The following is a 15,849-nucleotide window of genomic DNA, read 5'->3' as shown; positions in this document are numbered from 1 at the left end:
CATTCATTCCCATGTATATACATAATCATTCCAGTTTATACCGCCCTCGTTACTTGTTCATTCCCATGTATAAAATTAATCATTCCTTGTTTGTGCCGCCATCGTTACCCGTTCATTCCCAAGTATATACAAAATCATTCCTGTTTATACCGCCCTCGTTACTTGTTCATTCCCATGTATACACATAATCACTCCTGTTTATGCCGCCCTCGTTACTCATTCATTCCCATGTATATACATAATCATTCCTGTTTATACCGCCCTCGTTACTTGTTCATTCCCATGTATATACATAATCATTCAATCATTCCTGTTTATGCCGCCCTCGTTACTCATTCATTCCCATGTATATACATAATCATTCCTGTTTATACCGCCCTCGTTACTCATTCATTCCCATGTATATACATAATCATTCCTGTTTATACCGCCCTCGTTACCCATTCATTCCCATGTATATACATATTCATTCTTGTTTATGCCGCCCTCGTTACTTGTTCATTCCCATGTATATACATAATCATTCCTGTTTATACCGCCCTCGTTACTTGTTCATTCCCATGTATATACATAATCATTCCTGTTTATACCGCCCTCGTTACCCATTCATTCCCATGTATATACATAATCATTCCTGTTCATACCGCCCTCGTTACTTGTTCATTTACATGTATATACATATTCATTCCTGTTTATGCCGCCCTCGTTACTTGTTCATTCCCATGTATATACATAATCATTCCTGTTTATACCGCCCTCGTTACTTGTTCATTCCCATGTATATACATAATCATTCCTTGTTTGTGCCGCCATCGTTACCCGTTCATTCCCATGTATATACATATTCATTCCTGTTTATGCCGCCCTTGTTACTTGTTCATTCCCATGTATATACATAATCATTCCTGTTTATACCGCCCTCGTTACTCATTCATTCCCATGTATATACATAATCATTCCTGTTTATACCGCCCTCGTTACTTGTTCATTCCCATGTATAAAATTAATCATTCCTTGTTTGTGCCGCCATCGTTACCCGTTCATTCCCATGTATATACATATTCATTCCTGTTTATGCCGCCCTTGTTACTTGTTCATTCCCATGTATATACATAATCATTCCTGTTTATACCGCCCTCGTTACTCATTCATTCCCATGTATATACATAATCATTCCTGTTTATACCGCCCTCGTTACTTGTTCATTCCCATGTATATACATAATCATTCCTGTTTATACCGCCCTCGTTACTTGTTCATTCCCATGTATATACATAATCATTCCAGTTTATACCGCCCTCGTTACCCGTTCATTCCCATGTATATACATAATCATTCCAGTTTATACCGCCCTCGTTACCCGTTCATTCCCATGTATATACATAATCATTCATGTTTATGTCGCTCCCGTTACCCGTTCATTCCCATGTATATACATAATCATTCCAGTTTATACCGCCCTCGTTACCCGTTCATTCCCATGTATATACATAATCATTCATGTTTATGTCGCTCACGTTACCCGTTCATTCCCATGTATATACATAATCATTCCTGTTTATACCGCCCTCGTTACCCGTTCATTCCCATGTATATACATAATCATTCCAGTTTATACCGCCCTCGTTACCCGTTCATTCCCATGTATATACATAATCATTCATGTTTATGTCGCTCTCGTTACCCGTTCATTCCCATGTATATACATAATCATTCCTGTTTATACCGCCCTCGTTACCCATTCATTCCCATGTATATACATAATCATTCCAGTTTATACCGCCCTCGTTACCCGTTCATTCCCATGTATATACATAATCATTCATGTTTATGTCGCTCTCGTTACCCGTTCATTCCCATGTATATACATAATCATTCCTGTTTATGCCGCCCTCGTTACTCATTCATTCCCATGTATATACATAATCATTCCTGTTTATACCGCCCTCGTTACTTGTTCATTCCCATGTATAAAATTAATCATTCCTTGTTTGTGCCGCCATCGTTACCCGTTCATTCCCATGTATATACATACTCATTCCTGTTTATGTCGCCCTCGTTACCCATTCATTCCCATGTATATACATATTCATTCCTTGTTTATGTCGCCCTCGTTACCCATTCATTCGCATGTATATACATATTCAATCCTTGTTTATGTCGCCCTCGTTACCCATTCATTCCCATGTATATACATATTCAATCCTTGTTTATGTCGCCCTCGTTACCCGTTCATTCCCATGTATATACATAATCATTCCTGTGTATGTCGCTCTTGTTACCAATTCATTCCCATATATATACATATTCATTCCTGTTTATGTCGCCCTCGTTACCAATTCATTCCCATGTATATACATATTCATTCCTGTTTATGTCGCCCTCGTTACCCATTCATTCCCATGTATATACATATTCATTCCTGTTTATGTCGCCCTCGTTACCCGTTCATTCCCATGTATATACATATTCATTCCGGTTTAAGCTGCCCTCGTTACGCCTTCATTCCCATGTATGTAAATAATCATTCCAGTTTATGTCGCCCTCGTTACCCTTTCATTCCCATGTATATACATAATCATTCCTGTTTATGTCGCCCTCGTTACCCATTCATTCCCATGTATATACATAATCATTCCTGTTTATGTCGCCCTCGTTACCCATTCATTCCCATGTATATACATAATCATTCCTGTTTATGTCGCCCTCGTTACCCGTTCATTCCCATGTATACACATAATCACTCCTGTTTATGCCGCCCTCGTTACTCATTCATTCCCATGTATATACATAATCATTCCTGTTTATGCCGCCCTCGTTACTCATTCATTCCCATGTATATACATAATCATTCCTGTTTATACCGCCCTCGTTACTCATTCATTCCCATGTATATACATAATCATTCCTGTTTATACCGCCCTCGTTACCCGTTCATTCCCATGTATATACATAATCATTCCTGTTTATGCCGCCCTCGTTACCCGTTCATTCCCAAGTATATACAAAATCATTCCTGTTTATACCGCCCTCGTTACTTGTTCATTCCCATGTATACACATAATCACTCCTGTTTATGCCGCCCTCGTTACTCATTCATTCCCATGTATATACATAATCATTCCTGTTTATACCGCCCTCGTTACTTGTTCATTCCCATGTATATACATAATCATTCAATCATTCCTGTTTATGCCGCCCTCGTTACTCATTCATTCCCATGTATATACATAATCATTCCTGTTTATACCGCCCTCGTTACTCATTCATTCCCATGTATATACATAATCATTCCTGTTTATACCGCCCTCGTTACCCATTCATTCCCATGTATATACATATTCATTCTTGTTTATGCCGCCCTCGTTACTTGTTCATTCCCATGTATATACATAATCATTCCTGTTTATACCGCCCTCGTTACTTGTTCATTCCCATGTATATACATAATCATTCCTGTTTATACCGCCCTCGTTACCCATTCATTCCCATGTATATACATAATCATTCCTGTTCATACCGCCCTCGTTACTTGTTCATTTACATGTATATACATATTCATTCCTGTTTATGCCGCCCTCGTTACTTGTTCATTCCCATGTATATACATAATCATTCCTGTTTATACCGCCCTCGTTACTTGTTCATTCCCATGTATATACATAATCATTCCTGTTTATACCGCCCTCGTTACCCATTCATTCCCATGTATATACATAATCATTCCTGTTTATACCGCCCTCGTTACTTGTTCATTCCCATGTATAAAATTAATCATTCCTTGTTTGTGCCGCCATCGTTACCCGTTCATTCCCATGTATATACATATTCATTCCTGTTTATGCCGCCCTTGTTACTTGTTCATTCCCATGTATATACATAATCATTCCTGTTTATACCGCCCTCGTTACTCATTCATTCCCATGTATATACATAATCATTCCTGTTTATACCGCCCTCGTTACTTGTTCATTCCCATGTATAAAATTAATCATTCCTTGTTTGTGCCGCCATCGTTACCCGTTCATTCCCATGTATATACATATTCATTCCTGTTTATGCCGCCCTTGTTACTTGTTCATTCCCATGTATATACATAATCATTCCTGTTTATACCGCCCTCGTTACTCATTCATTCCCATGTATATACATAATCATTCCTGTTTATACCGCCCTCGTTACTTGTTCATTCCCATGTATATACATAATCATTCCTGTTTATACCGCCCTCGTTACTTGTTCATTCCCATGTATATACATAATCATTCCAGTTTATACCGCCCTCGTTACCCGTTCATTCCCATGTATATACATAATCATTCCAGTTTATACCGCCCTCGTTACCCGTTCATTCCCATGTATATACATAATCATTCATGTTTATGTCGCTCCCGTTACCCGTTCATTCCCATGTATATACATAATCATTCCAGTTTATACCGCCCTCGTTACCCGTTCATTCCCATGTATATACATAATCATTCATGTTTATGTCGCTCTCGTTACCCGTTCATTCCCATGTATATACATAATCATTCCTGTTTATACCGCCCTCGTTACCCGTTCATTCCCATGTATATACATCATCATTCCAGTTTATACCGCCCTCGTTACCCGTTCATTCCCATGTATATACATAATCATTCATGTTTATGTCGCTCTCGTTACCCGTTCATTCCCATGTATATACATAATCATTCCTGTTTATACCGCCCTCGTTACCCATTCATTCCCATGTATATACATAATCATTCCAGTTTATACCGCCCTCGTTACCCGTTCATTCCCATGTATATACATAATCATTCATGTTTATGTCGCTCTCGTTACCCGTTCATTCCCATGTATATACATAATCATTCCTGTTTATGCCGCCCTCGTTACTCATTCATTCCCATGTATATACATAATCATTCCTGTTTATACCGCCCTCGTTACTTGTTCATTCCCATGTATAAAATTAATCATTCCTTGTTTGTGCCGCCATCGTTACCCGTTCATTCCCATGTATATACATACTCATTCCTGTTTATGTCGCCCTCGTTACCCATTCATTCCCATGTATATACATATTCATTCCTTGTTTATGTCGCCCTCGTTACCCATTCATTCGCATGTATATACATATTCAATCCTTGTTTATGTCGCCCTCGTTACCCATTCATTCCCATGTATATACATATTCAATCCTTGTTTATGTCGCCCTCGTTACCCGTTCATTCCCATGTATATACATAATCATTCCTGTGTATGTCGCTCTTGTTACCAATTCATTCCCATGTATATACATATTCATTCCTGTTTATGTCGCCCTCGTTACCAATTCATTCCCATGTATATACATATTCATTCCTGTTTATGTCGCCCTCGTTACCCATTCATTCCCATGTATATACATATTCATTCCTGTTTATGTCGCCCTCGTTACCCGTTCATTCCCATGTATATACATATTCATTCCGGTTTAAGCTGCCCTCGTTACGCCTTCATTCCCATGTATGTAAATAATCATTCCAGTTTATGTCGCCCTCGTTACCCTTTCATTCCCATGTATATACATAATCATTCCTGTTTATGTCGCCCTCGTTACCCATTCATTCCCATGTATATACATAATCATTCCTGTTTATGTCGCCCTCGTTACCCATTCATTCCCATGTATATACATAATCATTCCTGTTTATGTCGCCCTCGTTACCCGTTCATTCCCATGTATATACATAATCATTCCTGTTTATGCCGGTAGATGTGAATTTGCTACAAGGTGTTTTCTCCCGCTAACTTGAAAAAAAATCTCACACTAATAAATAGCATTTAATTGAAAACTTTATATTGCTCGATGTCTGGGGCTTAACACGTCCACACTAATTGTGTTGAACATTTTTGGACTGTAGTCAATTATCCCTATTTTTGAGGAAATTCGTCACAGTCTGGTAGCGTTGCTGTTACTCAGTTGTTACACGCTCTACATTATTTCTATGAAAGTGTGACTATGTGTACATTTCGTCTTTGATCGTATACAATTATTAATAAACTACATACTACAGGAGATAACTAGTGTCAAAGTTCAGTTCACTAGAATTCTTGACTGTTGAGAATTGTCAGATCCATCATGGCTGTCAACCAAGAAAATATATTTGCATGTGGTTGCTATAGTAACGGTGTAAATATTTATTGTAGTGTGGCATAACACACTTACATTCACTGCACCGCTTAAACGTCTCAAAACTGCCACAATTAAACGTCTGAAAATCGCCACAATTGTGTCTGAAATATTGAAATCAAATTAGTAACGTCAGGATTGGGCAGGCGAACAGCAATGTGTTTGATGTGATAACAAGATTGCCGCCATTCTCGCAGAAAGTCGCGTACGCGTTGATCAGTGCATCACAATGACCCTATACATTGTATTGTATTGTTGCCATGGTATCACGAATGTCAGCCAAACTGCACAAATAATACCGTAACACATTTTTCGTTATTTGCACGAAGTTCTTGAAGACAAAAACCTTGTGAATTATAAAATACTGAATGAGTATAATTTAATTTTCACTTTAAATAGTGTGGAGAATAATACCGCTATAAATTAAAATATCTCATTGTGACCTCAAAAATTCAATGAGATTATCCATTGGTGAATATCATTAGTGGAAAATGCTGGTCTGGTGATTTTCAACATTAGCTGACTCTAACATTCTGGGAAATCCCTCGTATCATAATATACACATTGCCGTGTGAATACCTTTGTGTGACGTGCCAATTACACTGTTAGACATAGTGGAAGCCACTGTATTGAACTGCTCCTCTGTATTGAACCTCGGTTACAACAATGCCACGACCGGAGTTCTATCTTTGCTTCGACCTGGAAGCGACATGTGTGGACCCCAAGTGTCCAGCAAATCAGGTTACTGAAGGGTTTCAGCCTGAGATCATCGACATTGGTGCTGTTATTCTGCACTCCAATACTTTGGAAGAGGTTAGTATTGATTTATATGTATGGTTGTGTGATAAGTGCGTCTATGCGAAGAAGCATGTGTATGTAACGCCGTACTTTATGCCGCTACGGCAATTAAACATGGTGTTGCGACACTTCTTGTGCGTATTGGTTGCATAATACACCACTATCAACAAGTGGTTTTGTTGTTTTAAATATACTGCTATATATTGTATATAACTATATATTATGCTGATGTTTTGGGCCAAAGTCTATTTATACTACTTCCGTGTTTATATGGTTTTTACGGGTAACCTTTTTGTTTACGCTGACATTACCCATGTTCGTTATATACCTACATATGCCTACTTGAAAATGTCAAGTATGACACAAAGAAATTAACATTGAATCATAGATCATGTTCGTTGCATAGAAGGTCGTTGTGTCAAGAGGTCGTGGATTTTGGTGTTTCACTGCTGCCCGTACTATGCCCTCAAACAGAACATGTATCAATCGATACATACATAAGACATGTTGCCATAGTTACACCACATCCTTGCTATGAATTCATTTAAATCGTGTGTGGAATCATTCACCTTATTTGTCAATGTCTACAACTGAACCCGACACATACATTTCAGTAATGCTACAGGTATAATCACTGGCAGTTATATTTAAATATTTGTTTTTCAGAAAGGCGAATTTCAGTCCTATTGCCGTCCAGTTAAACATCCAACGCTTCAGCCGTTCTGCTTAGAATTGACTAAAATATCACAGGTGAAAATTGTCAATGAAATAACAAAACATGCTAGCTTTTTACACGTTTATCAGAACACACCCTCGAGTATCACATTACGTATTCAGTCGTATTCCTTCTACGCATGCTCATTAAGCATTCCACGTACGGGTGACAATATAACCATTGCGTACTCCACTTCTTACGATGTAATGATTCACAGTACGTGACGTGTATTCTCTGAATAATATAGTAACATAATATATTGTTGGTGTTGTTGTTTTTTATCTCAACTGTTATAAACGTGAGCGTTTACAACCTGTTGCACTTTGAATTTCCAGGAAACAGTTGATGCAGCCGACGAGTTCCCTGACGTGTGGGGGCGCTTCATCGATTGGATGAAATCCAAGGGTCTGAAACCTGGAGCAGAGACGCCAAATTTTCAGCTCGTAACAGACGGGTGTGTTCACTTGTAGCTATTAATTACTTGTTAATTACATTTATCTATATTTAATGTTTAATGTTGTTAGCACATTGAGCTGTGTCAAATAGAGGTACATGACAAAAAAAACATATTTGACCATATATACTGTATTTTTATACAACGTTTTTTTCCAATAAAGTTTTATAGTACCATCTGCACTGAACAGCAAGTAGTTTTTTATGTAATACGCCATCGTGACGTCACGAAACTGTTATGTTCATTTGCGACTATATGCCGACACGCACATACTTATCATCGCTAATGACTGCTCTACTCGTATTTTATCAAAGACTTTGCTCGTTACGAAAATCACACATGTTACAATTATTGGTTTCATTTTTAAAATTTTAAATAGGGCATTCCCAATACTTAAAACAACGTATATTTATCATTGACGAAAGAAATCGTCCCAGCTATACGGGTTGCTTTATTAGCCTGCAGAAATTGAGTTGAAATTTCCTCGGCTTTATTTTATTTTAGGGTCATTTCATTTCAGTACAAGTGAATATTAAAATAAGGACGGATGCAGGTTTTAGTGCGGGTGATATCTAAATCCCTTCTGTATTGTTATCTTTTATCAGACCATTCGATTGCGGAAAGTATCTATTCATCCAATTCAACAACACCTCCAAGCTGAGCTTCCCTCACTGGGCTCGTAACTTCGTGGAATTGAAGACAGAGTACAAATCATATAAGCGTCTGGTTGGTCGTCGTTGGCCCAAGTTGTCAGACATGTTAGCAGGACTTGGTTTACTTCGCAGTGGTAGCAATCACCGAGCACTCGCCGATGCACACAGCGTGGCTGACGTTACCAAAACGGTTCTTCGTCGTCGTGGCGATAAGTACATTCCAAAGACAGAGAGGATGAAACCTTTCTCATACTAGCTGCTTCTAATACTATTTTTTTTTTCGTTGAAACAACGAAATTCTTTTATACGCATGTACGCTGATTGTTTCATTTGTTGTGCAAACAATCACCGCGCATGCATATTTTGTAATTTTCATTGAACGCATACTATACAGTGTGCCGCAAAGCAGTTTTAGTTCATGATGAATATAAAGCATTTTTTTTTTCAATACTAAAAATGACATATTTTCTCTAATATTGCATATATATTTCACCCATCGAATGATTTGATAACAATATATCTTTATATGTTATGATGGGGCCTGAAAGTAAGATATTACAATATTCTGACTAAAACACCAGTGTGCTGCGACACATTGTACGTTTTATTTCAACTTCAACCTCCGCTTCTTGAGAGGATGCACTATTTTAATTTAGTTTTGTTTTGTGTTTAAATGCTTATGTGGTGTAAACGAGTTTTTTTTACTGTTAATACAATGCAATGAATTGTTAACGCAAGCCAATACTGCGCATGCGTAAATATTTGCTCTTCTCTTGTACTGGTTCCACGCGTTGTCGAACTGCTCCCAAGTATCCAGGTCGAGTCTTGACCATCACTGCTGAGATAATATCTAATACAAACGTCACGATTCATTATTTCACAGATGAGTGTGTGTCTCGTTGATGTTGAAATGAACATTATATTACCTTACACTTAATTCATCCTACGTCAAATAAATATTAATTCCACATTGGTACTAAGTATAATTCATTATATTTCTTCCCTCATTGTCTTGCGTATTATGCAGTACTGTTGTGTAATTCCCACAATAAATAAATAAATAACTATTTAGCTTGTACCCGACCGGACACTTGAAATGAGTGTGGATACAAAATCGCGTTCCCTGGCGAGTTTTATAATATTTCAACGTGCTGTTGCTTGTACAGCAGACGTGGAGACTTGAACCATAATCCCACCAGGGAGGGCGGTATCTAGGTTTGCAGTGTCATAAATTGGTAGGCAGGGAAGTTACGTAAAATCTCTTCCCTTCTCAACGATTCACATTTTCCAGTCAGCCGTCCATAGAATGATGGCGCGGCATTAGATTCATTATCTATTAGATTGTCGAAAACTGAACATTTACAGAATACTTTTAGAGTCTACAGGATATAATAGATGTAGTTAGTCTCCGATAATATCTAATACAATCGATTTGTCTAACGTTTTCTATTAAATCCGATAGACATTGTCCACTTGATTTATTATCGCATTTTATCGGAGAATATCTACTCTCGACTTGAAAGGTGGCTCTAATAATAAAACTTGACATTAATGGCACACTCTAATGGATGTGTATACTGTAAAACATGTCTTTTGCGCGAATTTAGCGAGAGAACTGATTCGCTAATTCAAGATGTCGCTAATGAATTTATTATTAATTCAAAATGGCCGCCAAACAAAGGAATCAACAATGACGAGCCGAGAGAGATTCGCTAAATCAACATATCACTTTTACGTAATTTTACCACAATTCGTTAAAATTGCATGCCGCTTTTTCAACATGTTTTACAGTATTAGATCTAATATAAACCATTAGACTTGTCTATTTTTTTATGAAAATTACTAGACAAGTATTAGTCTAACAAATCTAATGGTTTCTATTAGACAATGTTTTTAGAGGTTTTAACAAGTCACCTATGGTTTTTATTCCCTGATAATATCTGATAATATCTGATAATAAATCTAATAGTTTATTTTATATTATACCTAATAGGTATTGTCAACATAAAGACAATATTCTCTATTAGATCTAATATCGATTTATTATCGACGATTTTGACACCCCATCTAATTTCAATGTCTACTCAATGTATTAGATCTCATAGAAATCGTTAAATTTATCAATGGGCGTCCCATACCAATATTTTAGATCTAATTCTACGGTTTTCATTAGACTCTGTTATCGATATAATATTATTATTCGAAAGCCGGTAAAAGGTGCAATGTCGCACCTTCCTCGTCGACAGTGACTACGCAACGTAGGCAATTTAAATTTTAATGTAATGTACAAGGCGCAGCTGATGGAATATATATTACCCCCCCCCCAATGTACTAGTATATAAAACCCTCATATACATCATATCAGTACGGTTGTTAGACATTTCCAGTATTATTGGTCATATAAACATGAACTAAATAGCAACGAGTCTCTTTTGTACCCTCACCCTTAACCCTAACTCTAACCCTATCCTACCCTCCACCGCTTCCTAATGTAATTGTATATGCCCCTCCTAAGGTCACCTAGTTATCCAGATGGGGAATATAAAATTGGATTGTGGCTGGGGTGAGGGTTAAAATTTGGATTAGGGGTGGGGTACAAACAGATCTCTTCAGGCTTTACCTAAAATAAACTTTCCCTTTGCTGTATTTTCGTACATGAACAACAAATCCACAAAGAAAATCTGTGTATCAATATTTGGATTGAGCTAATATTTCCCTTCGTCGCCGCCTTCTTTTGACGACTATACACTCGAGAATGAAATTTCCATTCACTGTCCGCTAACACACATTTCCATTAAATGTATCGTAAATAAAGTTACTGATAATTTAAAGTCGGTAAAATTACCGTATATCGTTATTATTGTTTATTATTGGTACGAGTATATTTTGTCAACACCAAATCACCGAGACAGAGCGCACAAGTCATGCCCGATTACTTTACTAATACCGATCATCACATATTTTCATATGCAAATCTCGCGTGACCTCCAATAACCCCGGGACCCATTGGACTCATTCCAATGGCTATGTTTGACGTAGATAATACAGGACCGGTCAGTGTCGATAAAATAACACATTACAAAGGACGGGGTTTGCTTCTTAAATAAAATTTATTGACTGAAAATATATGTTAGTATTTCTATACCTAATTACATTGTGTTTATTTAGTCCCTAGTAATGTCACATACTTTTACTAGCAGTACAGTCTAACCCCAAAAGGCATCATTATTACCGGACTTAAAATTCCGTCGTTGTTCTATGTTGTTATTATATTCCCATCACAGGGCGTGAAAAGATCTTATTTCAAGTTGTCAGTTGGGGATCGTCTATGCAGGCATCGTACTGTTGAATGGAGCAGTGGGCGGTTCCCTTCAGACACGGTTCAAGTTGTTTTCACTATACACTTTAAATGAATAAAACATTAAACAAAAAACGAATGCATCTATTGTGAATAAACTAAAGAACTTTCTGAATGCAATGTTCTTCCTTGCGAGCACGGTCTATTACAATTATACAAATGCGTTTACCGTCTACAATCGTCCGAAATACATGAGTACTTGCACACATCGGTGGTATATTATAACGGCAATGGTGGAAACACCAGTACAATCAAGACGGAAACATTACAACCAGATCCTGAACAATACACTGATATTATGCGTGTTGATAACGTCATTGTCTGTAAAATGTTAAAAATACAGTACAACGAAACTGACCACACCATGTACCCGCTCTACAGGAGCTATTTATATCGGAATATAATTAGATGTGACTGTCCGTCCTACGACTACATCAAAATTTACTAAAAACGTTAGGCAATTTGAAGGCGTTATTCTTAAAAACAATTAATAAATATTTTCACCATCAGACTACTTTCTAAATTAAAATGCCATTCCAATGTAACTAAGTTGTATGTGTGATACCTTAAACTATTCCCACATTACAAAAATACTGAACGTATAGTTAGTGTGAGAAATTCAATTGCCTTGACAGTCACGAACACATCGACATGGTCATATCTCCCACAATGAAATGTACAATATGGGAATGACATTCTTGGTACGTCATATACATGACTATTCAAGGTTAACCACACCGTTCCGAATGAGCAGATCACTCTTTTGCAGCAGCCCCTTCCACTGGTTTCGGATCTTCACGCTTAATGGGGATCGGGATTGGATCTTCTGGCTGCCCTTCAACCGATTTCAATTTGGGTGCTTCTAACGTCAGTATCCCATCCTTAGAAAAATAAGACTTGATTTCATCGAGGTTAGTGTCGTCGGGTAAGACGTAGTATCGGGTAAATTCACGTGAAATTGATCCGTGCTCGTCTTCTTTGTCTTCATGTTTCGCGTGAACCATCAGTTTGTTTTCCACCAGTTTTACTTCTAATTCTTCGGGCTTAAAATGCTGTACATCAAGCACGACACGAAATTTGTCTTGATCGTCTTCTTGTGTGCTGATACGACGCTGTAGAGCGGTGGGAGACTGTTGCTGTACTGGACTCACAAAGTATCCACGAAATAAACTCGGCGATTCGGTTACCGATCTCTCCATGTTAGCCCGCATCCTTTCCCGCATTCGACTCACTTCTTCGTCAAACACCTGTGATGCTGGAAAATCAAAGCCTTCAAACATCGGGTGAGTGAACGGTACCCGAGACATTTTGATCAACAAAACACAGCAATGGAACGTTCTAGGTTTGCAGATAATAGATATGTCGCACTACAAGATATCAGGCAGCTGATCACTTCCGGTTGAAATGTAAGCGATATTATTATAAAACTGCGCATGAGTAGAATTGCCGTATTATAGTACATTTCTCGTCGTTCATAGAACAATTAATATGTTCGTAGAATTTGTAAATAAGAACGAAAATCACCAAATCACAAGAAAATCATCAAATCACAAGAAAATTGAGTTATAGTACGTCTTTCTTTCTTGCGTCGATTGTTTATAAATCGAGACATAAAAGAACCATAAATCATCAAATTATTTAGCCAAATGGTTACGATTTGACATTATTGTTAACTTTATTAGAAAATATTATTTCCTGTGTTTTATGTATGTGGGTTTTATTTCAACGGTGACATTTTTACATGTTCGCAATCACGATTGCCTTACATTGTTATTTACCGCCCTCTAGCGTTTATCATCGTCACGACTTCTTCTTTCTGTGACGATTTGGAAGTTCCGCTTTTGTTGGTACATTCCCCAGGAACATTTAAACAGCGAGAATGTAATTGCCCTATTATTTGAACGTTGCGGTATTATCAATAATGTGAGCTAAGTAAAGTTGGCCGTTGAGGGCGCTCTTTAATCTGTAATATTTTTTTGATTATTTCTACTGACCTTTTTTGATAATGTAGACATGTATTTAAACCATTTATTTAACGTACTGATTTAAGATATATGATTTGTGTATTTTCAGTAATTTAATTTATTAGTTATCATGGAATTTGCCAAAAAAAGGCACACGTGAGTGATTAGAAGTAATTTGCATATTTCCCATGAAACTCAGCACTGAGAAGTCAGTTTGGGTCAGTAACATCATTTGACTCGTCTGAGGAGCATCTCGTCCTTTCACCTCTCTGACCACTGAACCATTCAGCCCGGAGTTGGTTTGCGAATGTTCGGAGTCCAGCTCATTTCAACTGTAGAAACTTTTAACTCCTGCAAGCCAAACTGAGTGGAATTTGTTAGATTTGACCAACTGACGGGGTATGTAGATTGTTTCTATTGTTCTGGCCATGTGCTTCAATGACCATGCAAACCTTTGTTCCTGACATGTGCTTTAACTAATATTTTGTTCGCTTTCATTGAATGGCGACTCCAGTATTAGTGTGAAATGTATTTTTTTATTTGAATTATCGTTAATTTCTCAATGTAAATTATTGTATTTTCATATCTTTTAGGTTTTTAGTTCCTGTAATTTACAGTGTCACTCTCCTGTGTAATCTTGGTAAATAAACTCAGTACGGGAATTCGTTGTACCAAATAATTATACCTCTGTCGTCCATACTTATTTATCCCTTGGTCACAATAGCATGCGTCAGGAGAGCTCTTAGGGTAAGGGTTGTCTCGATCTGCGCCACTGGAAAGATTGAATAATTGTTTGGTTGACAGGTTCGTCGAGAACCAATAATGTTACCAGAGTCGCGTCAAATATAAATGGATAAAAGAGGGAGAAATGGTCGACACTCTAAACATCTAACATAATGGTGTTGGGGTGAACAAAAATATAGAAGAAAAATAAATTACATACCAAAGCAGTAAAAACAGTAGAAAAAAACACTGAATACTCGTAATAGATATGATAACAGAGTGAGCGGGTGTAATACTACATGGCAGTTGAAAGTACAGAAGTGAAGTGCAAAACAAGTTACTAAAATATGCAGAAGTAAATGTCAGATTCGTGACTGGAATATATCGGAAATGGGTAAGAAATGCCAGGCTATAAAGCAAAGGAATCAGTCATTTGAAACCTGTGGGTAACAGTGTATTTATCTAATAGCCCTTTAGGCTGATATCCCCCCCACTCCCTATATTTAGGGGGGCCTATGCTTGTGCCCTCATTTTTTGACCCCCCCCCCCCTATCCAGGGAAAAGAAGAAAATTTAACCCCCCTTTCACGGGCTTTTCCGATGAATTTCACCCCTATCTAGGGAACTTTTCAGTCTAGAACTCCTTTTAAACCCCCCTTTTTTGTATATCTCGGGAAGTGTTTTGAAATGCACCCCCTATTTTGAGAAGCTCGGGAAAACAAGCAAAAAATACCCCCTTTTCTACGATTTTCTCGGGAACACGTATCGTCAAAAAGTACCCTCTTTCCCGAGAAAATGGGAACGCGCATGCGGCCCCCTATGGATCCTGAGTGGGGGGGGGGGCTGATATGCAGAGTTTTAGAACACGTCACTGCAATTTTCACGTAACGTTCGCAATCGCTCACAGAAATAGTAGTCAAAAGGTGTGGATAACACATGCTCCAAATAATTAAAGTTGAACTGTTTTGTGAAATTTTGCGGAAAGTTCGTAAAAGCACTATTCACATGCACTTTTTACAGGA

At 37.7% G+C, this 15,849-nt stretch overlaps 2 protein-coding genes across 2 annotated transcripts; one reads left to right on the top strand and one right to left on the bottom strand.

Annotated features, from left to right (window-relative positions):
• The first annotated feature begins 6,734 nt into the window (after positions 1–6,734).
• Positions 6,735–9,240, top strand: LOC100371415 (3'-5' exoribonuclease 1-like). Its single transcript, XM_002735549.4, has 4 exons — positions 6,735–6,976; positions 7,628–7,711; positions 8,012–8,130; positions 8,736–9,240. Exons 1-4 carry the CDS (start codon positions 6,830–6,832, stop codon positions 9,037–9,039), a joined length of 654 nt encoding a protein of 217 aa, XP_002735595.2. The 5' UTR covers positions 6,735–6,829; the 3' UTR covers positions 9,040–9,240.
• A 2,634-nt stretch (positions 9,241–11,874) lies between these two features.
• LOC100371573 (alpha-crystallin A chain-like) lies at positions 11,875–13,541 on the bottom strand. The gene has a single exon (XM_006817496.3). It carries the CDS (start codon positions 13,446–13,448, stop codon positions 12,897–12,899), a length of 552 nt encoding a protein of 183 aa, XP_006817559.1. The 5' UTR covers positions 13,449–13,541; the 3' UTR covers positions 11,875–12,896.
• Positions 13,542–15,849: the final 2,308 nt, after the last annotated feature.

This window comes from Saccoglossus kowalevskii, chromosome 10, assembly GCF_978046115.1.
Source record: "Saccoglossus kowalevskii chromosome 10, keSacKowa6.1, whole genome shotgun sequence".
Taxonomy (NCBI): Eukaryota; Metazoa; Hemichordata; class Enteropneusta; family Harrimaniidae; genus Saccoglossus; species Saccoglossus kowalevskii.
This window is presented reverse-complemented; position numbering and strand designations above follow the sequence as displayed.

Excerpts from the sequence above, each read along its gene's own strand:
- LOC100371415 (XM_002735549.4), top strand. The coding sequence starts at position 6,830 with ATGCCACGACCGGAGTTCTATCTTTGCTTCGACCTGGAAGCGACATGT. Across the intron at positions 7,712-8,011 it reads AATTGACTAAAATATCACAG|GAAACAGTTGATGCAGCCGA; the intron begins GTGAAAATTGTC and ends TTGAATTTCCAG. Across the intron at positions 8,131-8,735 it reads TTTCAGCTCGTAACAGACGG|ACCATTCGATTGCGGAAAGT; the intron begins GTGTGTTCACTT and ends ATCTTTTATCAG.
- LOC100371573 (XM_006817496.3), bottom strand. The coding sequence starts at position 13,448 with ATGTCTCGGGTACCGTTCACTCACCCGATGTTTGAAGGCTTTGATTTT.